The 25,485-nt window shown below is 41.5% G+C and overlaps 1 protein-coding gene across 1 annotated transcript in view; it reads right to left on the minus strand.

Moving 5' to 3' along the window:
- The window catches only part of Antxr1 (ANTXR cell adhesion molecule 1), a 226,772-nt gene that overhangs the window by 107,646 nt on the left and 93,641 nt on the right, over positions 1–25,485 (minus strand). The window contains exons 11-12 of the mRNA XM_046422452.2: positions 13,062–13,131; positions 11,620–11,698 (exon numbers count right to left, since the gene is read on the minus strand). Of these exons, the coding sequence (XP_046278408.1) occupies positions 11,620–11,698; positions 13,062–13,131 (149 nt within the window). The remainder of the gene's footprint in view (positions 1–11,619; positions 11,699–13,061; positions 13,132–25,485) is intronic.

A 25,485-nucleotide genomic window follows, 5' to 3' on the forward strand; every position in this document is an offset into this window, starting at 1 on the left:
TTTGTTAATGAAAGGCTATGTTTTCAGGTTACTTGAAAATAGATTATTCTCAGGAGGAGTTTCAGTCACTCTGGTCTGAAATGTGATCTCGCTTGTATTAGGTAGAAGTTGGCCAATCTGAATACCACTACGAGCAAGTGCCTCCAATAACACCAACAAAGGTCTCTCATATTTATTTTCAAAATGTAAATGCCAAATTCATTGGTTATACTCTGGAGGACTGATGATATTTACCCTGCTCCTTTACTGACATACTCTTAGATCTGCAATCACAGACTCTCAGCACTGGAATCAGTCTGAAAGCTTTTCTAGTCGGATCACCTATCTGATGCATGAATGCCCTTTACATAGTTCTGCCAAGTTGTGAGAATAGGGAGGACAGGGAGCTCACTACCCCCTGAAGCTGCCAGATAGAAAGGACTTTTTAAGTTGGATGTGGTGGTGCAAGCCCGTAATCCCAGCTACAAGGGTTTGAGGCAGGAGGATCACAAGTTCAAGGCCAATCTGGGCAATTTAATGAGACCCTGTCTCAGAAAAAAATAAAAGAGCTGGGGATGTAGCTCAGTGATAGAGCGTTTGTCTAGCATATGTAAAGGCCTGGGAAGAAAGAAAGAAAGAAAGAAAGGGAGGGAGGGAGGAAGGAAGGGAGGAAAGAAAGAAAGAAAGAGAGAGAGAGAGAGAGAGAGAGAGAGAGAGGGAGGGAGGGAGGGAGGGAGGGAGGGAGGAAAGAAAGAAAGAAAGAGAGAGAGAGAGAGAGAGAGGGAGGGAGGGAGGGAGGGAGGGAGGAAGGGAGGAAAGAGAAAGAAAGAAAGAAAGAAAGAAAGAAAGAAAGAAAGAAAGAAAGAAAGAAAGAAAGAAAGAAACTGACTTTAAAAATACTGAGTGAGAAAAATTGTGCCTCTCAGCCTATTCTACTTCTTGGATTTACATAATAAATAATTTACAAAGTTGGTGTGATGGCAAAATCAAACCTGATTATAAAATGAAATTATAAAAATGTTATGGTAAGAAACCAATGCCTGGGAAAAGGGTCAGTTCCCCTCCTCTTCTAATTAACCACAGGTCCTTACCTTTTGGATTGTAAATAACTGTCTCTAGGAGTCTAAGTACTCCCTCTTAAAATACAAACACCCCTATGCCAGGTTTGCAAGGCTAGAGAGTTAACCAATGCCTATGAAAAGAGTGTTTCTTCTTATCTGTTTCTGTAAACCTACTTTATGTTAGAGACACCCCCTACAAACACAAGGCCTTCAGTCATGGTCACATAGATTCGGAATTTAAAACAAACAGACAAACGAAACCAATGATAGGATGGGTCTAAGATGACACTAAATCACATACAAATGTTGTGAGAGACTGTGGGTAAGGGCTCAGAATTTGGAGTTTGTTCTCCTCTGGGCGCATAAAATAAAGTTTGGAGTTCTCCTCCTCTCTGAGGGCTGCTTGCTGCTTCTCCACTGGTCTGTTTCCCACAACACTGGACTCCACATGTGCAGATGTACTCGTTTTAGAACAGCCCTTTGGATGTCGTCTGCATGCTAAATATGTCTCCAAGCTGAAGAGCTTCAATTCTGTATTCTACACAAAGGGCCATATTAGGTAATATTTCTCACACATTCAGTTTCTCTGGGTTCTCCCTAGAGAATACAATACTCAAATGGAGTTTTTTTTATCTTCACTCAGTAAGTTTCTATCACTTCCTTAGTTTTAGATACCACACTTCCAAGAATTCTGCCAGAAGTCAGAAGACCACTGTGCCAGTCTTACAGAGATGGCCACATCAGGGCAAGAAAATGAACACTGGGCAGCCACTGTGTATCAGGCCTTGTGCCACTATTCAGTTCAAGTTACACATCCAGTAAGTAGCGGAACAAGAATTTTAGCCACACTGATCTGACCCCAAAGCCTGTGCTCATTCTCATTTTTCCTGTTTGGCTAAGCCATGTATTTCAATGGATGTGGCCTTTTTAATTACAGCAGGAAAAAGTGTATACCTGGTCATTCTTTTTCAACGCTGAATATGAGGTTCTAAAGATTCATTTGCAGCCCCAGGGCTGTGGATCGGTCACTCTTGGTGCTCAGTTTCTTCAGCCCAAACAATGAAAAAGGGAACTAGAGCCTATTTCTTTTCCAAATGACCAAATTTATAAATTACTGGCCTCCAAATTGATACTTTTTTGTTACAGTTAATACACTTGGAGCACACAACTGCTGTGCATGAGTTTTCCTATAGTAATGCTTGTGCTTCCCTTGAATGACTACCTTGAGCCCAAACTTCATATTGTGTCATTCAAACTCTCTTCAGCATAGCACCTCTCTCCCCTCCAATCTGGACTTCCCTTACTTCCAGGTTATGTGAAGCTTAATGAGTAAGGAGAGGGGCAGGTATGGGAGAATTGGATGGAAAGTGGAATAATATTGTTGGGGTGAAGAAACCCACAAGGGAAAGCCAGTGTGTGTGTGCCTTGGTTCTGTCTCTTCAATTGGTTGTTAGGGAGGGCATTTTCTCCTTCAAGGGTTGATTCCTGGTATCGAGAAACAGTTTGGGAGGGTCTTTTTGGGGAAAAGACACTCATAATATAGAGTTTTGGAGCTGAGAAAATTATGAGCTATCTACATGTTATCCCTGAATTTCTGGGATGAGTTGTCCATTCCCCTCTGTAGAAATGGATGAAAAGCCTTCTTGGGTAACTTGGAAGTAACTCACAAGGCCCATTAAGTGACACTCTTCTGAGTGTGCCACATTTTTGCTAATTTATTTCTCCAAGGACCTGCCTGCATGGAACCTCATGCATCTTTGGAATGGTTGGGGGAATTTCTAAATTCCCAAACTGTGCAATATTTGCCTCTTGAGTGTATATCTTGCCTTGACAACTATACAATAGGCTTCTGGAGGGGAAGGGCTGCCTATTCTTTGAGTCCTTACTAGGACTGGTGTAATACACTGTGATTACACTGGTGTCATTCTGATTGTTATATCACTACCCACAACCTCCTCCCTGTACTTCTTGCCTTCATGAGGAGGCCTACACACTTATAGCTGCTGGTATGTATGATCTATCCAAAAGACAGATATCTGTTTTGATTAATGGACTGTTTTTCCTGAGCTTGGAAAAGAAATAGAAGAAAAAAGTCTTCTCTGAAGAGTGTGCAATAATTTTTTATTATGTTGGAAGGCGAGATTACCACTCAGAACAGGCTACTGGATTTATTTCCCTACCAGGCTGGTGAAATTCAAGAGATTTTGGCAAAGGTGTCCATGCCAGCTCTCTGTTTACCTAGAGAGCGGTCTGACTACAAAACCAGGCTGGATTTTTGTGTTCTCAAGTTCCTTTAAAGCAATTGGTCATGGGGAATTGAACTGATGTAGCAAATGGACCTGGGAAAAGGCCTTGGATAAAATTCTGCAGACAGGCCTGAGAGTGGTCCCTGTCCTTCCCCTGTAGCTTTTTACCTACAGCCACTGTAGCCTCCATTGGGAGCTCCAGCACATTCCCTTCGGAGCCAGCCCTTACTCAAGCAGACTGTGAACCCTCAGTCTTGGTTGGTGGCATCCATACTAGTTGTACTGCTGTAGTCTAAGTTTTTGGTATTCCAGGATGACCTCAGGCCATGTCATTGTCCCCTGAGTCAGAGCTGTTTCACAGTGGCCTCCATTCTCAGTCTCTACAGTTCTTCCTGTGTGCCTTGGGCTGCACACCCTCATAGACTGGAGGCCTGTTCTGAATCTTGATCCAGTTGAGTTGAGCTTGAACAGGCTATTTCTAGACCCTTTCTCCAGGTCTGCATCCCTGGCAGGGGTTTAAGGGGAGTAGATGCTCTTCTGGAGAGTTTTTTTTTTTTTTTTTACTATTACCCTGCTTGGGGGTGCTGGTTAAGTTTCTTACCTGGCAGATGGATCTCTTTTAAATTATGTTAAATCTCCTTGAATATAAAGATTGAACTTTTGACCATCCTTTTTGGAGGCCCAACCTCCAACCAGCTCAGAGCCTCCTGTTCTAATCTGACCTCATGCTGGCTCCCTTCCTTTCCTACCAACAGGTGCCATCATGGTCTAAGTCTGAATTTTGATAGAGTCCATTCATTCTTCTACTTGATCATCAGTTATTTTCTAAGTAAATATCTAGAGACATTGTGCCAGGTGTTGGACTGAAATAGTGAACAAGACACAGTCTGTTTTTCCTGAAGAAGCATATAGGCCACATTGTACCTAAGACACTTCCACTTTACAAGGGCTGTGCTCTCTTTAAAGTCTCCAGTTGTTCCCAAAGCTATGACATAATTCGGCCCCAACTGGGCAGCGGGAGGCCCACTTTCTTGAGAGCCACCAGGATCCATGAGTGTTAGAAACAATACTGATAGTAACTGGGCTCTTTCTTTCTAAAATAAGCAACAAATATATGACTTTCTAGGCATTGGTGTGGGAGGGGGACAGGAAGGGACAAGGAATAAAAAAAAGAAGAATTTAGAAAGGAAATTTTCCAATCTTTGATAACCAAAAGTGAGAAGATTGCTAGTTTGATCATATTGGGCTAAACTTATTCTTTCAGGTAGATTCCTATCTTTTTATCAAAACAAGGATTCCAAAAGAAAGAGCATATAGAGTGGGTTCTGAACTAAAATCTTGAAATTCTTACATGAATGGGATTAGAAGATAACTCATTTTTCTTAGATAAATTTCAATTTTTTTTTAAACTTTGGAGGACAAATTAGAATTAGGGGATTACAGTGTAAGGGTCCTGTGTGTTTAAGATTTACTTGGCAAACTTATTAAAATGCAGAATCCCTCCAAGGAATTCTGATTCTTTGGAATTTTTTCAACCATTGCACTATTGACACTTTAGACCAGACCATTCTTTGTCTTTGGGAGAGTGTTTCAGGTCTCTGTCTCTTTCTGAGTCAAAACAAAATATTTATAGAAAATATCACCTGCTTGGGGGAAACATCCATCTGCATTCATAAAAATCTGAAAGATAAAACGTTTTAAAAAATTCTAGAGAAACAAGTTGGTAGCAGGCGTGTCTCCATAGAAACCAAACCATACGGCAGAAATGGTGAGGTGTATCAGGCTTAATGCAGTCTGTGCTGAGACTGCAGGACTCATTTGCATGAAATGGTACTTGCTCCGGTAGAAGGCCTCCAAATATGCTCAGCCCGACAGAATATTTTAGAGATAATAGGAATTTTCCATGTTCTAATAGTGCATCCACTTTAATAAATACTTGTTTTCATTCATGCTTCTCAATAGTCTAAATGTTGCTCATGTGTTCCTACTAGATTCACTTAAAAAGCAGCACACAGAAGCTTCAAATCAACCTTGTTTGACTTATCACTGAATCTGATTTATTGGCATTTTCTTTCCCTTATTCCTGAAGTAACATCTTCATAGCCAATCTGTTCCTAAAATTCAGGCTTATTATATACTCAAAAGGGAATATGCTTTTTCATCAGGAGAAGTAGTTTGTTTATAAGCCACAGGGCATGTCCAACAAATATTTTAATGGGACAGGGGATGTTTGGTTGGAAAGGAAAGAGAATGAGGTCAATAAACTAATAAATGGCTGTCATTCTTAGACATATTGTTATAAACTCCAATACCTTTTATATATTTCATTTAATCTCCATTATAACCTGGTAGGATAAGTTCTGAGACAGGCAAGGTTAACTTGGGCAAGATCATCCTAGAAAGTAGAGGGGCCAGAATGTGAATTTAGAATTTTGGACAGAATATCCAATATTTTTAATTCCTTCCTTATGCCATAATTATAGAGCAGTGGGTGGCTCTTTTTTTAAAAAAATTATTGGTTCCTTTTAGTCATACATATAGCAGAATACATTTTGATATAATTATACAATCATGAAATATATCTTATTCTATTTAGATATAACTTATGGATGTACATGATGGTGGGATTGACTGTGTTTTCATATATGTAAATGGGAAAATTTTGTCAGATTAATTCTACTGTCTTTCGTTTCCATATCCCCCTTCCCTTTCCTCCATTCCCCATTGTCTCATCTATTGAACTTCTGTTCTTCCCTTCACCCTCCCCTTATTGTGTGTTATCTTTCACATATCAGAGAAAACATTTGACCTTTGGCTTTTTGGGACTGGCTTATTTCACTTAGCATGATGTTCTCCAGATCCACCCATTTGCTGGCAAATGTCACAGAAGAAAAAATACAAATGGTCAACAAATGTATGAAAAAATGTTCAACATCTCTAGCAATTAGAGAAATGCATATTAAAACTATACGGAGATTCCATGTCACTCCAGTCAGAATGGCAATTATCAAGAACACAAGTAACAGTAAATACTAGTGAGGATGTGGAAGAAAAGGATGTGGTGGAAAATACATTGCTGGTGGGACTGCAAACTGGTGCAACCACTATGGAAAGCAGTATGGAGATTCCTCAGAAAACTTGGAATGGAACCACCATTTGACCCGGTTATCCCACTCCTTGGTATATACCCACAGGACTTAAAATCAGCATACTACAGGGACACAGCTACATAACTTTATAACAGTTCAACTCACAATAGCCAAGCTATGGAGCCAACCTAGGTGTCCTTCAACAGATAAATGGATAAAGAAAATGTGGTACATATACACAATGAACAACTACTCAGGCTTAAAGAAGAATGACTTCATGACAGTGGCTCTTGTTTTAACACCTCAAATTCATTGAGTTTTTACCTTCATCCAAAAAAGAAATTCTCTGAACAGTGACATAGGTATTCTCAAACTTAATTAACCTTGTTGCTGTTTGTAGCCAGACTCTTTTTCATATAAATTAGGGGGGAAAGACATAGCTTTCCATTTATTTAGCGTTTATTTTAGAACATTGGGTCTTTCTTTAAGTTACCTTGCTTTTTTAAAAAAAATGTGATATTTTTTCAAATATAGTACAAATCAAATCCTGATCATAGTTAGCAGTAATAAGCACCTACTGTGTCTCATTATCACATAGAGGATGACCAAGATCTAGGACATGGGTTGTATATTGTAGGAGAGGAATAGTTGGCAACTCAAGAAATAGCTCCTGGTCAAAAGGCATGGGAAATTGATACAAAACGAGAGAAAAAGAAGAAATGGAGTCTGTGAGGAACCACAAACAAAACTATGCCAGCGACACATCTAGCCCTTGCTCGGCTTCGTTTTCTTTAGGTAATCATCTCTTCCAACCTCTTTACCTATACTGGTCATTTTTCAAATCACCACTCAGGAATAACCTCCTTTCTAAGGACCTCATGCCTTTTCCTGGCTCCATGCCCCCTCTGAAAGCCTGTAGCATTTATACCTGACTCATACAATCCTCTTCTTTATTATAGGCCTGTGGAACTCATCAATCCAACAGCAGTTTTCTAAGATGTGAGTGGGACGCTGGAGTGTCCCAGATATTTTCAAGAAATAGTTATGGATGATTCCCTGGATTTTATATTCTTTGGGTGGGAAATTACAGAATTGTAAAATATTTAAAAGAAGAAAAATCTTCATGAAAAGTTAAGGTACTAAAATTTGTTTGCTTTTTAATTAAAAGGATAGATGGTTTTACTTCCTTCAAGCAGTACCACATTACTGATTTTCTCGATCTATGGCTAGGGGTTGGGGAGGAAGAGGGAGACCAGTTAAGATGACCGAGATGGAGCACATTGAATGGGCTGGTGACAGAGGACCCTGGACGTCTGACCATTCCCTATAGTCAGGGAACACAGCAAAGTTTACCATTTGCATAGGAATCTTTTAATTCTTGAATGGAAAAATCTCTTTCCCGGAAAACTTCATGGAATTTCTGCCTCTGGCAGGGACCACAGTTATTCACCATGGATCATGAAAACTTGTGACGCAGTTGTCCAAACGGGCACCAAAGAAAGCGAAGAAAGTCTCAACTACATATTTTAAAATGATTTTAGGTTCCAGGTGATGGATTGGGCAGGCTGCAACTGGCACGGACAAGACTAACCCTTTACTCAGACCCAGGGGATCATTTCTGATCTAAAAACCGTGTCCTCCAAACAAACACAGGTCCAAGACCTTACTTCATCGGAGGGACCACACCTTCCACCTGCCTCTCAATTTTGCGCGGTGATAGTTTCGGTCTTTCATTTGAGCGTTTGCGTAGGGCCTACCCAGGGGCTGCAGTTATATGTTTGAATGAAAGTTTCTTTTCCTGGGTGATTTTGGCCATCTGGTCTGCTCCCCCTCCCATCACTTGAGATGGATTGAATGACAAATATGTACTCCTAAGGATGCATCTTGTCTCAGAAGAGCCCCTTTGCTATTACAGAGTTCTGAATCAAGGAGCCAACTCTCTGAGAGGAATCTCCAGTTACATCAAAATTTTTGATTAAGGCTCCACTATAAAATAGCTGACATTTATTGGACACTTCATACCTGCCAAGCCTTATCCCATAGCTACATGTATAGTTTCATTTAATGTTCACAGTACGGTAGGAGATATAAACTATTACTACCTTTTTTTTTTTTTTTTGCACTGGGGATTGAACCCAGGGTGCTCACCACTGAGCCACATCTCCAGCCCATTTTTGTTTATTTATTATTTTGAGACAGGGTCTTGCTAAGTTGCTGAGGGCCTCACTAAGTTGCTGAGGCTGGCTTTAAACTTGTGATCCTCTTGCCTCAGCCTCCCAAGCCATTGGAATTACAGGCGTGCACTACCACACGCACATCTTAGTTCTAACCATCAGTAAACGGAAGCACAAAGGGGCTAAATAACTCGGCCAAGGTCACACAACCAGTAAACAGCAAAAACAGATCCCCCAATTCCCCTCCTCACCCCAGATCTTCTCCTTTAGTCTTCCTCCTGTCTGTCAGTTTATGACAACCCTATTCTTTCAGTTACTGAAACCCAACCCTTGGGGCCATCTTTGATTCTTGTCCTCTCAGCCATATCCAATGATTCCAGAAATCCATTAGCTCTACTTTCAAAATATATGTCACTCTGACCACTTCTCTCCGACTCCACTGACCCTTCCTGATTTGAGCCACCTCTGTCTTTAGCTTGGGATATTGCCAGAACTCTCCTAACTGGTCACATGGCTTCCATTCTTGTCTCCTGTGTCTCCACAGGCTATTCCAGCAGCTGGGGTGATTCAAATGTATGTTAGAACTTGAGGCTCTTCTGCTTGAAAGTCCAAGTCCTAACAAAGCCCTGTCCTCTACCCTGTTACCTCACTGCCTGCTGCTGTTCTCACTCACTCTCTGCCAGGGACGACTATGGGCCTCTTGTTCTTCCTTGAACACCGGGGCTCTCTGGCCTCGGGGTCTTAGCAATATGTCTCTTGATTTGGAATGTTCCACTCTCCCATAGCATCATGGTTAATTTCCTTGCTATCCAGGTATCTACTGAAATGACACCTTAATGTATCCATTAGTTGATTGACACTGAAACACACTCACGAAACCCTCTGTGGTGAGAAGTAACACCACTGAGAAATGTCCATGTCTTGGCCATCTGAGTAATACAAAACCCTCTTACTCTATTTTTTTGTTAGCATGTGTTACCTTTTAACATTGGTATGTAATTTCTTTGTCATGTTTACTATTCTCTGTCCAACCTCTCTCTATAACCGAGATTTCTGTCTGTTGTGTTCTCTGATGTATCCCAAGCACCCAGGAGGGTGCCTAGTCCATTGTGATCAATGAGTATTTGTTGAATCAATGAATAAATGGATGTGGACCTCAAATCTTAGGGGGGTATAATTTTGTTATAGAATAATACAGAAAAGGAAATAATGCAGACTATATAAGGTAGTCTTAATCAAGGGTCAACTGAACAGAAAACTTACTGTATGAAATCATATGAGGGTATTATAAGATGTAAACAGAGGCTAGAGTCGGTTGGGAAAATATAGTGTGAGACCTTATTAGGAATTCTTATAATTTTGTAGTACATTAGCAAAAGGGCACCTTTTCTTCTTTACTTAGAGACCCAGATTTAAATTTGTAGCCCTATATTTGTAATACCAGAACATAGTCCTAGGATGTCCCTGCTTTCCTCTTTCCCTGCTCTTGTGGTCTCAAGGGCAGTAGCTATTTCTCTGTGGTATGGTCAGACATAATGAGAAATACAGGCACATATTGTTGGATCACTCAAAAGCTGGGAGGAATCTGGAATGGAGTTATTGGATTTGGGGTATTTTAATCATTTCCTGCAAGTTTTCAGGTTCCAAAAGAATCAATTTCCAAAAGATTCAGGTAGGGTACACTTGATGAAATTTCACTGCTTCTGCATACAGTTTTCAAATTTGGTGGAGTATTGTTCAGGTAGTCAGTTTTGAGGGTTGACCAGATGCCCGACACATGGACATTTCTCAGTGGTAACACTTCTTTGTGACAATCTTAGTTTCTTGCTTTACTCAAGTTAAACTTTTTCATCATCTATATCCATTTTACTGACTTTCTGGGCTTTCAGGAAAATAGGTTTGGCATTAATACAGGATGAAAAAGGAGAGTAGAGGGAATTAGGAAGAAGTAAGTGTCTCCCATTATGAGGCCTGGCTTCCTCTTTGTTTATGACGTAACTCATTTTTATATCATACGGCGGGGTTTTACCAAGATGTCTTCCAAAGGCAACAAGGTGGTAACCAGTGCAACTACCTGAACTGACCATCAGTCAGCTGCTTTAATGATCTAATGGAGAAAGTGAATTTTGTTAAAGAAACTAAATATTCAGACAAAGGTTGATGTGGAAATGCTCATTTTAGGGGCTAAATTCTTTACATGAGCTAAGCCCTGGCTGTCCCTGACAGGCTGAGCCCTGTGACAGTTACCATGGAGAGGAACAACTACGGAGGCTGAAGGGTTCCCAGCCAAGGCTGCACCCCACCTCCTAAAGGAGGCCTGAAACCACCAAAGCTAGGCTCACGCCAGAGATTTTGGCTCCATCCATCTGGCATGAGGTTGACAGCATTATTTTCCCTAAAAAGTTTTCCAGGTGATTTTACTTGTAGCCAGAAATAAAAACTACCTGACATGAAGGATCCAGAGAAGAGCTATCTGAGACAGTGGTAGAGAGAAAGTAGTTCCCACTCCTGTCTCTTCATCCCTAATGCAGGGGTCCCTTCTCCCCATCTCCTGCCCCATGAGTTTTCCATTTTCTTCTGGATTATTTACACAATCATATAAACAACTCTCAATTTGTCCTGTCCTAAATACAAAGTCTTCTATAAACTTCCTCCTGTCAGTGCCCATTTTCCTGTTTCCCTTGAGAGAAAAGCTCCCTAAGACGTGTTTTCTGAATATGTTGTCCAATCCTTTCTGCTCATTTTCTCTTAAGAGTGCTCTATGCAAGCAGTGACCCTCACTACTGCTCCGACTTGGTGCTTCTTACCCCCCTGGCCAGGCCAGAGCATTCGGGGCTTTCCCTCCACACCAGAAATGCGGAACTCAAGGACCCAACATAGGCTTCCTGGCATATTCCAGAGCATAGCACTCCCTGATCCATGGCTGGCCTCACAGTGCCAGGATCACAGCTCCATGAACAGAAAAAAAGATCCAGAAAACTTCCCAGGAACACATGTGGAGATTGGTGTTTGAGAAATGCTGGCGATGATAATAATGAACCCTTCAGTAAAGGGAGAGGTTCTGACTTACACAGTGCGTGGTAGTGATGATGACTGAACTGGAGATGAAAGAGAGGCCATCGTTCATGCTGACCTGTAGGGCGGCTTTCCTGAAATAACAGGGGAAACAGATGGAGATGAACAGTGGGTGGAGAGCTCCTAACTACCCTGTAGGCTCTTCCCTAAAGGGCCTGAGACTTCTCCTTATGAAATGTGGAGGATAGTCTCTCTGACCCATCCACCTGTAACAATCTAGAATGGTGTCAGGATATGCTTGGCTAGTGTCCCAAGGTGAGGCATTGAGGCCTCATATTGTGGTGAGTAGCACTGAATGAGCGAAGCCTGCTTCTGTTGAACCTACTTGTCACATTGTAATAGGACAAAGTATTATTAAAAAGTGATCCCGTCAAAGGAGATAAACTGGCTAGATGTTCTGCTGTCGTTATCTGGATAATTTGATAGGGGTGCTTTGTTACCATCCTGCAGAGGCACAGAGGTAAAACAGTAGAGAAACTAATTTGCCTGTGTCCTCCTCCCTTCTGTGAGAACTCAAACATGAGATCACATTTTGCAGCGAGGACCCTGAGCTAGTTTGTGAAATCCGTGATATCATAGGTTGATGTCAGACAACCAGAACAGAAGGGTTTACAATAAGATTAAGTGATTAACAGCAGAATTCAGAAGAACAACTTCCACTTTTTTTTCATTAAAGCCAATCTTATCAACAGGCTGTCATCGATACAATTTTGGAAAGGCTCTTTTCTGTCCTCTGCACCGACACTGTTTCCCCACCTAATTCTTCTCTTGCTCAGGTGCTAATTCTCTTTCTTCTGCAGAGGTTTTTGGTCACACTCGCATGAGCACTTACTATCATGATATTTCCCCCATAAATTAGTTCAGGGAGATGTCTGGGTGAGCACCCAATGCTCTGCAGAGAAGTAAGGAAGGGGCGTTAAAGGTGACAGTGAAGTCTGAGCCTGGGGTCTCAGTTTGTCAGGAACCAGTTGATCTCCCACTTCACCTCTCTAAGCCTTCTTTTTGAGTTTCCCTATCTCTCAGGAGGAGATAACAACCATCAAGCAGGAAGATCAGGATGATAGGGTGGGGAAATACATGTACGAACTTTCTAGAAATATAGCTGTGATTTAGTTACAAAGAACTGGAATTGAGCCTAGGCTCTTCCTCTGACTACTGTGTGAACTTGAGCAAGTTACTCAAATTCTCTCAGCCACATCTGCACATCTGTATAATGGGAACATCTGTTTATGGAGAACTGGGGAGGATGAAGAGAGATACTCTGTAAAACAATGATCTTAGTGCCTGGCTCTCTTTAGCCATTGGCGCCAGCATTACTGCAGGAAATCTAGAGAAAGTTTCCATCATGATAATGGAGAGAGTAATTTTCTTTTCCCTTTGTCTGGTTCACCTCCCTTCTCCTCCCTGTCTGAGAGATCATTGCTGGCAAAAACTTACATGCCAACTTCTTTTAAGATAGGCGCTGGACACAGCAAGTAAGTATCTTCCACAGTGAAGGGTTTCTCATCTGTAAAAAGAAGGAAGTAAGTGGGTTAAAAGAAGTGGACAAGCTTACAATTTCAAATCTATTAACTTCTAGAGATCATTGACCAAAAACCCAGGGAGACATGAGGAAGACCAAGCACTTTCTGAAATACAACCTCTACTTGTGCTCTAAAATCCATTAGCAGTGAACTCCAGGACTCCCGCCTGCATACTAGTCTTCTGACCCCACTGTATTCAGTTGAGTCAGTCAGAGCAACTAGAGACTGAATTCATAAGTTATGATCTGAGTTTATTTTCCCCTCAGAAATAACTGAGGGGAAACAGGAAACACTGGACTGTTCCTAACGTATTTCATGTCTAGGTCTAGTTTGAGAAAGAAGCCATATTCGTGGAAAAAGTGTGTGACCAGTACAAGAAGCAGCTAGACCAAAATATCATTGGGCTTCAGGAGACAGGGAGCTCCTTTTACATGGGTGACATGGTAAGGTCACAGGAAAATCCAAACCGTGAGCTTTGCTAGTGGAGAGAAGGGTAAGAGACAATAAGGATACTATCATGAACTAAGACAGGGCAAATGAGGTGTGTCTCAGGGCAGGGGGTTAAGTAGGACTTGAAAAGATAGTGAAGCCAGAATTAGGTAGTCAGTATAGATAGGTAAAATCAATCAGGTTGGATCAAGGAGGCCAATTTTAGCAAGTCTGGGAAGTTGGAGACTGCCCCCTGGGGGACTGAAATGTTAATTCCTTCAGAGCCCTTCCTCCACCCTTATCAAGAACTGCTCCTGCACCAACCTGTGGCTAAGGTAACCTGCCCCTCCCTACAGGGACCTATAAGGTTGTTGATTAATGTGTCAGGGGTGCTCCATCTTGCCCTTCCCCCCTTCAGCCCACCTGTTTCCCACCTTTTGGCCATCCCACCAAGCATTTCCTGAGTCTAGTCATGTAGGGAGGAAGGAGAGATAAGGGTAAGAAAGCAGGACAACCAAGGAAGCCTAGGATATATAAAAAAACAAAACACCCTCGCTGCTTCTTGGGATACCAGGATACCAGCTATGGCCCCCTTCTCCTTCCTGGGAGAAGTCTGTTTCCCCTTTTTAAAAATACCCTGCTTTATATGCTTGCCTTGGCGTGCTTCTCTGTTATGCTTCAACATGTGAGGGAGCAGAACTCTAATTAGTGGTATCAATAGTATAGAAAGAAGTTTGGTCCAAGTTCTCTGAGTTGGCCTGAGGGATTTGGGATCAGATCTATAAAATATGAAAAGAACTTGGAGGATTTCTGAGCAAAATCAAAATGACGAATTTGGAGAATTTAGCAGATATAGCTATGGAAGATGAATTACAGTGGAGAGGGAGACTCAGAGGTGGAGAAATTCTTGCTCTTATAGTTGATTAGAAAAACACTCAAGTACCTTTAATCTCAAACTCCTTAAGAACTTCATTGTGTCTTGGGGCACAGAGGCAGGGCTGAGAAGTTAGTAGACTCAGATGACAACAGTCAATCCTTCATGCCTCAGGGTTCATTGGCTACACAAGCTTTACAGAAGGCTGTGGTATGACCCATCAAAGAAACAAGGATAAATAAAACTTGTCTCTTTAATCTACCCATAGCTAGAAGATACAAAGGGGATACATATATTTTTGAAGGACAATTTTCTGCAACTGTTTTTTGCTATGAAATTGTTGTCTCCTAGGATCTGTGCAAGTCATGACTGCAGAATACATTTGATATCACGTGCTTGCCTGGGTGGAGATTAGTAATTCTTGGTTCCTTCATGCCTGGATTTAGGGACAGATTCCCCTGGGATAGGGGTTAGAGGACATATAAAAGCACTGTGTCCCTCTTGGAAAGTGGAAGAGGATGCTGTCTAGGTAAATCTTCCTATGGTGAAAAGTAGAGGTTCTTCCAAGTCATTTGTTCATTCATATGTCCCACAAATATTTGCTGAAGCCCCATGATGTGCTAGAAATATGGGCCTTTAGCAAAGAATTTCATGAATTTCATAGGAGCTACAGGAGAGATAGTCATTCAACATATTTCTTTTAATTTTTTAAATATATTTATTAAAAATACACACACACATGTTCTTTATGTGTCTAATATGTTCCAAGCACTGTATTAGGACTTGCAAGAACTGACAGGCTAGTAATCATACAAATTCGTATTTAATTATAACCAGGATGAGCACACACAGGTGCAGGGGAGCTGATCCTCATCCGGTTGAGCAGGAAAGGCTTCCCTGAGGAAAGGCTATTTAAACTGAAACCTGAAATTCAGGTGGGGAGGTGGCACTGCAGAAGTCCTGGGGCAGGAAGGAATCCAGACCTTTTGTGGTAAAAGGCCAATGAGACTTGAATTTGATCAAGACACACATGGCTCAAAATGAGACTAGAAAAGGAAGTGGGGTTAGATGACCAAAGCTGGGTCTTGGGTGGGACATGGTGGGACTTTCTGGGATTTTTTTTTTTCCTAAAAGCACCAGGGGTACTGTTGGAGGTTTTCCACTATATTGAGAATCAACTATTGGCAGACTGTGGAAGTACTGGAATGGGGAGGCTGTGTTATATAAAATTGTGAAGCTGATGATGACAGTAGGGGTCATGCAGTACCTAAACCTGGCATTATTGTTTTTTTTCTGGCTATGACGACAATGACAGCTGGGCTCACCTGGGGCATGCCACGTGTGGGTGCTTTCTAAATGCTTCACATGCATCGACTTAGTCAAATCTAACCTTCTAGCAGTGCTAGAGAGGGGTACTGCTCCCTTTATTTTAAAGGTGAGAACACACAGAATAAGTAGCTTGCTCAGAGCTGCATGTGGGCACCTAAATCTTCCCCCAGGCAGGCTGGCTGCAGTCCACAAGCTTATCTGATAGGCTGTTCTGCCGCCCTGGATGACAGCCATGATCACCCAGTCTCTCCACCTGATAGACTCGTGAGCTAAGGCGGAGCAGGGATCATCAGGCTCATTTTTCAGATGTAAAATGGAGGCAAAGGGAGACAACTGTGATTTCTGGTTACATGGCAAGTTGGAGGCAAAACCAGGACTACAATCGAATTCTTCTGCATTATTCCTTCCTCCCTAAAAGACTCTCCATTCCAGGAAAGACTTGCATTAGAGAACAAATCAAAGTGGGGACAGGCATCGCTGAGCAGAACCTATATTTATTTCCTCGTGGCCATGGCTTATCCTGTTGCACATGCCCAGCAATACCTGGGAGTGCAGCTTCCTGCCCACAGAGCCAGCCCACAGATCCTCGGGCAGCCACAGAACAGCCACAGGAGGCCTCGTGACTCTGGGCTGCATTCTGTGGGAAGAGCTGGGTCACGCTGAGGAGGGTGTCTGAGGTGGCACATGGCAGGGACAGAGCCAGGGTGAATGCAGGGGCTGTAGGCCCAAGTTCCTGCCTCAGCTAGTGTCTGAGCTCACTTCTGGGCTGGATACCTCCTGTCTCCTTCCCTCCATCCCAATTGGAAAGGAGGAGGAGGAGGAGGAGGAGCATGACCTAGATAAGTAGGTATTTCTTACTCTCTCCCTCTTTTCCTTCTCCTTTCCTGCCTGGGAGTCCAAATGTTTCTGGAGTAAGGCAGAGGAACACCTTGCCGGGAGGACCAAGAGCTCTGGTCACAGCTGCAGGACAGCTCTGATACCTCCTCTCAGCAGTTTGTCAGCCTCCAAGATTTGTGGGCTGCTCTGAGGAGCTGGCATTTTCTGCTCTGAGAGGGATTGTTTGGTTTGGAGCCTGTTTTCACTTTACCACAAAAATGAGTGGCTTTTTTTTTTCCCTTTTCCCCTCCTCTTTCTCTCTAAACAAAGGAGGGCCATTTGGTTTCCATAACTCAGATCATCTGACTCCTTCCTGGAATGTCCACTTGGGAAGCAGGGCACAAAGCCTTCCTCGTCTGCTCCCTGGCTGGGCCAAGCCTGGCTCAGGGGCCATGCTAGTGCCAAAGCCAGCGAGTTGTATAGTTTATGAGACCGTAATCAACTCTGAGGACAACCCAGGCCCCTTCCTCTCTGCCTACCAGGCAGCCACTTCAATGCTCCTTAGCACTGAGAGGCTAGGAGGAGTGGAGCAGCCTACTGAGCTCTTGTTTGCAACAGAGGGGGAAATAAAGGAAGTGTGAGGAGTTTGAGACCAGAAGTTAAATGGAATTACTAATAGATGATGTTGAAATATAAATTTTCTTGTCATTCCTAATGATATTTCAAGATTCTGTGCATCCTCATGACATAGGTTAACCTAAAGCATCTGTCTACAGGAGTCTGATAATCAAACAGAAGCTTGATTTCAATCAGGACTTGGGGATCAATGAGGGTAATCACATCAGTTAGAACAAAGCACCCCAGATCTAGGAGGTAGGCATCCCAGAAGCTGGATTCAGAGGGCACAGAAAGGGAAGAGGAGACTTTTAGAACCGACAGATTGAGACTACAGTCCCAGATCTTCCCCTTACTAGTATACAACTGGGGAATGACTTCATCTGTAAATGGTGATGACGGCATCACTGCACAGAGGTGTGTGTATGGGGTGGGGGCTAAATATGAAGGTACTAAGCATGACACTTGGCACTTGATAAGGACCCAGGAAATGTCACTCTATTACATGGATATTCACATCTTTAAAATAGACTACATGAATGTGTGGTTTAAAGTCAAAGAACTGAAGGTTTTAAATTTCAAAATTTCTGATTGCTTAATACAGTGGGTTCTACAAAACTAACATATTTTTAGACATCAGGAATTCCTAGAAAAATAAAAGCCTTTAGAGAATGTATGTGTGTGTGTGTGTGCGTGTATATATATATATATATATATACACACACACACACACACACACACACACACACATACATGTGTATATCTACATACACACAATAATTTTGTCTACTATTATATAGCCATGGTCTCATTTGGTGCTTCCACTATTATGGTTATTTGCAGTTTGGAAAACCGAGGCTCAGAGATGTTAGTTGAGTTAGTGCTACACCATGAGAAAGTATCAGAGCTGCAATGTGAACTCAGGTATTGCTGAAATGACTAGTTGGGGTCAATCCAACTGGTCTTATGATGTAGCCAAAAGTACTCCAGAAACTAAGGCTCTTCACACTGAGGTGAATGGTCAATACTGTCAATGGGCAAGGCTGGATACCACCAGAGGTATGCCTTCCAGGAGAGAGGACTAGGGCTGAAGAGCCCTATGATAAGGTCCAGAGTCTTCTGAGAGGCCCTGATCTAACAGGAACAGACCCATGTTCTGAAGTATACACTCAAGTGTATACATTCCCAGTTTTTGGCCTTGGGACTGGTGAAGAAGAACATTTCCAGAATTCTTCCCTGTAGTTTGGTAATTTTCTAATGGGTTTGAGATAAAACCAGGATTAAAATTCATCAGCCAAATCAAACACCGATTGGAGTGAATCCTTTTATAGGGCTGATTAAATAATTCAAATACTTTCCAAGTCTTGGCAATGTTTTCTTGATATAAATATTTATTTCTGGCAAAAAGGAAAAGAAAAATAACCCCTAGTCTTATCTGGGGGAGTTTGTTGAAACCCTCCAAAAGCTGATGTAAGCCCCCAAGTAGAGTTTACATTCCTACTGTGACATTTGCATTAGGTAGTGGGAAAAATAGTAGAGGTTAGGAACTGAATGAGCTCACCCTGCTGTTTCTTCCAATGTCCCCTGGGCCTAGGGAGCATTTTCATGGCATCCCAGAGCCAAGGATAACTGTCCAGCACCAAATTATCAGCTGGTTTGGGAATGTGGCTCCAAATGAAAGGAGAGCAGACAAGCTAGACTGGCGGTTCCCACCTTCTTGCTGCCTTCAAAAATAACCGGTTTAGAAAAAAAGTTATGCTTTTAAATATTATGCAAAATATTTGAAAAAAATCTGAAGTAAAATCATATTCAATAGGACTCCAAGTTGGTGAAATTCAAAGCATCTGGGTTGAGTTTTCTAGAGTCCCAGCCAGAAAGGGGGTAACTGTCCTACTGGGGCTTCTTCAATGATAATTCACAAACGTGGGAGTCTTGTTGAAAGCTTAGCGGGCTCCAGTGCTGAGAGCAGAAAAGAACCAGCATGTATTAGGTAATACTATGTGTCTGGCCCTGGAAGGATTTCATATGTAGGTGTGATACGAAGCGAAGGATTTTTTTTGGGGGGGGGGTACCGAGAATTGAACTCGGGACCACTTGACCACTGAGCCACATCCCCAGCCCTATTTTGTATTTTCTTTAGAGACAGGGTCTCACTGAGTTGCTTAGAACCCCACTTTTGCTGAGGCTGGCTTTGAACTTGGGATCTTCCTGCCTCAGCCTCTAGAGCTGCTGGGATTACAGGTGTGAGCCACCGCACCTGGCTAGCTAAGGGATTCTTTTGACACAGATGTTAAACTCTACCTCAGAGGACAAAGCAGAGATTTTGAAAGTATAGAGAATGATTTCTACTTGGAAAAGCTGAACTGTGGTTGTGAAGTCAGAGGACTGAGTAATGAAAGTCAAAACAAAATGAGAAGAGAGGGTAGAAGGTGCAGGTGGCCTAATCCTTAGACATAACTTAGACCTACCCATTCCTTTCCTGGCCTGGAGTCGTTTAGGATTTCCTTGGAAGACCTCACTGGTTACTTGCCATGAGATAAGAGGACAGGCTGGGTCTACACATAACTATTTCACCAGTTTCTGTATGCTCTAGGTATCCAGGATATGTTTCTTGCTTTCCCATCCTGTTCTGTGGGGCAGAGGAGAATAAGATGGGGAGCAATAAGCCCATGAAGAGCTTGTGCTATGGACAGCCATCATGGCTCTGCCACTCAATGGTAGTGTAATCTTGGGCAAACCTTCTCACCCTATTCATAACTCAAGAGTTCTGTCCTAGAAGATGGGAATAATACTCATTTCATAAATTGTTGTAAAAGTTAACAATGATGGTATTAAATGCCTAGCATTTAATAGGCCTTCAACACATGGGAAATATTATTACTAAGGTGTGGTACTATTGGCCTCATCATCTGTATAACACAAGGTGTAAATGTGTTTGAAAATTGAGCAGGTCTTACAACTTGCCCATCAGGTTAGGTCAGGAGTACATAGTATAGTGAGACAAGAAGCAAGTCCTATATCCAAACAGGATCTGTGGACTTGTATACAGTGCAGTGATCCTCAAATGGGGGTGATTTGCCTCTGAGGGGACAATCAGCAATGTCTGAGACTTTGTTTGTCACAACTGAGGAAGGAATGGTATTAGCATCTACATTGCACAGGGTAGCCCACGCCCCATGAAAAAATTATCCAGCCCCAAATGTCAATACTCCTGAGGTTAAAAAAAAAAATCTGGAATAATGTCTACCAGGGCCTAATACCTTTCTTTTGTCCATTTTAGAGGGACCTGGATATGTTACTGGGTAATTCACAGCTCTCTGGGTAGTGCTGCAATATCCAGAAAGTGCAGAGGTATTATAAGATGAGGAGTAAAGGAGGAAGGGGTAACAGCTAGAGAGGAACTGGAGAACAAGTCCTGGCTAAAGTGAGTAGAGGAGTTGGTAAGTTCCTCCCTGTAGGCTTAGCTGGGTCCAGGTGTTCTTTCTTAGTGGTAGATGGCATAACACCTGAGCCACTCTGCTTTATAAGAGAAATGGGACACTCTGGGAATGGATCTTATGTAGCTGCCTGGGCTCTGAGATGATGTGGGTGAGAAGGCTGTGGAGTCAGAGCACCTTATACTTAAACACCAATGTAGGACGCAGAGACAAGGGCAGTCCCAGAAGGACTCTGGCTTATCTTGGTCACTGTGTTCAAGAGCATCAAGATTACATCCTGGCCCCGGAAGGAGAGGAAGTAAAAGATCAAAGACCATCTATCCCAGAGGAGGGTGGGCCCAGGATGCAGCAGCCCTGGCATCTCTGGATTGTCTCTGTTGGGTTTACATTTTCCCAAGTCCCATGCAAGGTTGTGACCCCTATAGCTCTGGGAACTCCATTCTTTAGAACTGGTTGTCAACACAGCTAATCTGACTTTCTGGGATGTGAATTATCACCTAACCATATTGTTATGTTTATTAACTGTAAAATTATATACATTTAATATGAAAGTCTGGGAAATGTAAAGAAGTTGAAATTTTTTAAAAAAGTAAAAAGTTAAAATCCTTGATAATCCTAATTCCCAATGATAAACACTGTTAATGCCTTGGGGTATACTATTCCAGATTCTTTTCTGTGTATATTATTTTTTTATATAATTGGGACCATAGCATACACAACTTTGTGGTGTTTTGTATTTATATCTCCTGAAGTTAATAGGGCAGTTTTGGGGTGTTGCAAACTATATGAAGATAATGAGGCTCAGGGGTTCCTGCAGAGCATTTTATCCTCTTAATAAATCCACACCAAAAAAAAAATTCTTGACTGCTGACATCTGTAAAACTTACAAATTATCTTCTAAGTAAAGTATCAGCCTTTTAAAATTTTGTAATCCTGAGGTCAGAAAAACTGCTGCACTCAAAACAGCTGTAATTTACTGAGGATAAATATATTTTTAAAGCTTTGTTTTTACTTGCTAAAGGACAACTCAGGATTCATGTACAAGGTATGTGGCTTCTGACACATGAACTCTTGCAGCTGTGCACAATTAGGTTTGGAAGCATTTTACCTTTGGGATTGGGATGGAAGGGCAAGTCTACCAAAATGGCTAAAGACTTCCCTATGATCATGACTCAGCTTGTAACTAACAGTGACTTCTCTTAAAAGACTAAACCTGCATAGAAATGCAGACATGGGAGGAGATGCCAAGCACACACTTGATTAACAGAGAATGGCCCCTAAGCTACTAGGGCACGCAGAATAGGGCAGAGCTGAATCCAACAGAGGAGAGATCTACCAGTAGCACTTTCTTCCTTTTTCTCAGCAGCAGACAATTTTTCTAAATTCAAGTTGAAAAAATATTTCAAGTGTGAAAGGATACATACTATTAGCCTGCTTAGGGTTCCCAGGAATCTGGCCCCTACCAGATTTACCACTTTCTCTTCCATCAAATTATAGAAATGATAAGAAAACATGAGGAAGGGCATCATCCACCATTCACCTGCTGGTCACCATGCATGAAAGCCCAGACTTCTGGGATGCCAACTTGCCCTACTCAGGACAGCAGGGCTAGGGTGAAGGCAGGTTTCAGGGGAGTTCATAAGCATACCTCGCCCCCAACCATGCCTCAAAAAAGTGCTTTGTGGGCCTGAATCTGCACGAAGCTTTCAATTTTCACCTGGAGACCATTGTACATTTGGTAGAGCATGGGCCAAGTAGAGATGACTATTGACAGGCATTGCTGCAGCTCATTTTGTATTGTGCCAACTTCCCCCCAGAATGAGGTATCCTTATCCCAAATGAAAATCTTTGCCACCTTGATGCCTGTGGTGGAGAATCCCTACACCAGTCCAGATGCCTGCAGTAAATTTCAACTGATCTCTCTCTCTTTTTTTTTTCTGGGCCTCAAAGATGGGAATATGCACTAATACACTCTTTCCATGAGCCACTTCAAAAATCAGAGGGAAAAACCAGAGGACTGTCTGAAAGGATGGGCAAAGGAGAAAGAGAAACCACCAGATACACAAAAAGCTCCTGAGGCTCAAGAAAACAATGCCACTCAGGGACCCTCACCTGTGATTACATTGTCAGTGATGGGCACAGATGCTCTAAAGCCTGGGGTTCTTTCTTACTTGGTCTAGGGTCTTTTTGTCTTGAGCCTGAGTTCAAGTCTCTACTGCCTTACTAACATGCTCTGTGATATTGGTAAATATCTCTGAGCTCACTCAGTTTCCCATTGCAAAATGGGGAGAATCTGTCAAAATCAGTGTCCATAAAGTAGGTGCATCAGTCAGGTAACATCAGTCACCTAGGCATGGGGAGCCAAGGGTCTTTGGTGGGGGGAGGTGCGGCGGGTCCTGTGTTTCAGAGGCCATGCAGATAAATGGTCTAAGGCTTTTGGAGTTAGACTGTCTAAGTTCAAATTGTTTCCACCCCTGGCCTTCTGGGTGGTCTTGGGCACTTCACTTCTCTAAGCTCGTTTCCTCATCAACAAAGAATGGGGACACAAATAACTCTACCTTCACTGGGCTGCTGAGATGAGATAGGAAGGGTACTTGAACAATACCAGACACAAGATAGATGCTTATCGATCAGTAGCTGCTATAATTTGGATGCTGCTGTCTAGTGATGTGGACGTGCACTCCCAGTTAGAACAGGGAGACTCAAGCCTTCTTTATGTCTCTTCACTTTGAGTTACACAAAGCATCATCTCATCCTCTTCCTATGACCCCAGAGCCCCAGGGATGCATCTAAATTGCATTAGTATCTTTGACCAATATAAACAATACCATAACCCATGACAGAACAAACAATACGCTTCTGTTTAGGAAGTTTACAGTTCCTCCTCCCCACTGCCTTCCCCACTATCTGCCACCAAAGGTATATTCATGATCTCTTTAGAGGGTTCTCAGCAACCCTGGAGCCTAGATATTTTCTAAGATGTAGTTTCTGGAAATCTGGTCAGATTTTTAAAAACACACACACTGGAACTTCCATATTCAAATGAGTGTCTTTCTTAGGGACACTGAACCTATCTTTGGAACTCTTAGAATTGCCTTTATGACTAATGTTCAGTTTGAGAAAATATCTTCAAAGGGGGCAAACTTTTATCCTTTGGGACTATACAAAAAGTAAAGTGCAACCAGGCCTAGAGAATGAGAGCGTGCCTATGAAACCATGAAACAGATTTCTTGCACGGCTTATATATGAAATATTAGAGAGTTTGTAAAAAATTGGTTTCTTTTTGTTTACAGTCGTATGTCATGTGTCTCCATGCAATGCCAGGGTTAGACTACTTGCTAGACTGCAAATGTTTCATCATTGCATTACTAAAACGTCCATTTATTATTTACCGTGCATAAAATGGATCAATTCTCAGCTCAAACCCCAGTGTCTCCATTTTAGCATTCTAATCTCTCTGCAAATGGATTTTCAGTTGAAAGTAGATCTTTTCTTGGCACAGCATACTGAATACTGGAGTAGGAAAAAGTGCAGCCAGAATAAATAGAGTTTGTGTGAAGATTTCCAAGATATTTTCTTGGCCAGCAGAGAATTTGGCCTGTTGATTGGAGAACCGACCAAGCCCTAACTTTAAGATGTATGCTAGTTCTATATAATTAACAAGAATTTTAAATTAAATTTTAAATAACTTTAGTAAACTTTTTTTGCTTATTATATAAGGGATATATGATAGTCGAAAACTTAGAAAACACAAATAGAAAGAAGAAAATAATAGCATTCTCATTCAGAGGTGACTGCTGTTAACATTTTGATATGTTTTCCAAGCTTCTTTCTGTATGTAAATGTGTGTTTGGAGAAAGAAAAAGAGTATTCAGGTACTTTTTTGGTAACTGATTCTAACATGTGAAGCCATATCATTAACATTTTTCCACATCAGGAATTATTCTTGTACAATATTATTTAATTATTTAGGGGTGAAGTGTAGTTGATATTAGATTATGTATTGTGAAACATTTATTAGACCATCTAGATGTTTTCCTCTTGCTTTTGCTATATCATGATAAACAGCCACACTGTCCAGTCTTTGTGAACATTCCCAATTGCTTCTTTTGATGAAGTGGAAATTGAAATTCTGGGTCAAAAATGTATAAAAGCAGTTTAATTCATTATAAGAATTGTAAAAAGTTCTAAGTGCTGACTCACTGATGGTGAGCGAAAACCTTCTCCTCTACATCTTTATCAATACTAGGTATTATGTCTTTGTTCATCTTTGCCAGTTCGATAAAGTAAAAAATGACAACTGATTATTTCAATTTGCATTTCCTTGTTTACACAGGGCAGTTTCCATACGTTTATTGATCATTAGTTTTTTTCTTTAAAAAAAACTGATTTTTGGAGCTATCTTCATATTACGTATACTGACCCTTTGTTTTATATATATAATAAATCATCTTTCTAGTTTTCTGTTTTCATTTTGCTTTTTTGTTGGAGTGGGTAACAGAAGAATTTAAAAACACTTGCTTGAACTATTGAAATTTTCTTTCATGGTATGTCCCTTCATGCTTAAAAAGTCTTTGCCTGCCAGGCAATTATGCAAATATTTATTTTTGTTCCCTTCTAGTAATTTTATAGTTTTTCATGTTCACATTAAAATTTGTAGTTCATCTGGAATTTTTTAATGTAAAGTATGAGATAAAAATCAAATTTAATTGTTTTTCCAAGTGGTTAGCCAGATGTCTCAACAGTGATTTTGGAATAATTCACTCTTTCCTTACTGATTTGAAAGGTCACTTTATTTTATCCTAAATTCTCATAAGTACATAACTGTTTATGGACCA

The sequence above is a fragment of the Marmota monax genome, unplaced genomic scaffold, assembly GCF_021218885.2.
Source record: "Marmota monax isolate L192 unplaced genomic scaffold, Marmota_monax_Labrador192_F-V1.1 WCK01_AAM20220418_F8-fsc00015, whole genome shotgun sequence".
Classification (NCBI taxonomy): Eukaryota; Metazoa; Chordata; class Mammalia; order Rodentia; family Sciuridae; genus Marmota; species Marmota monax.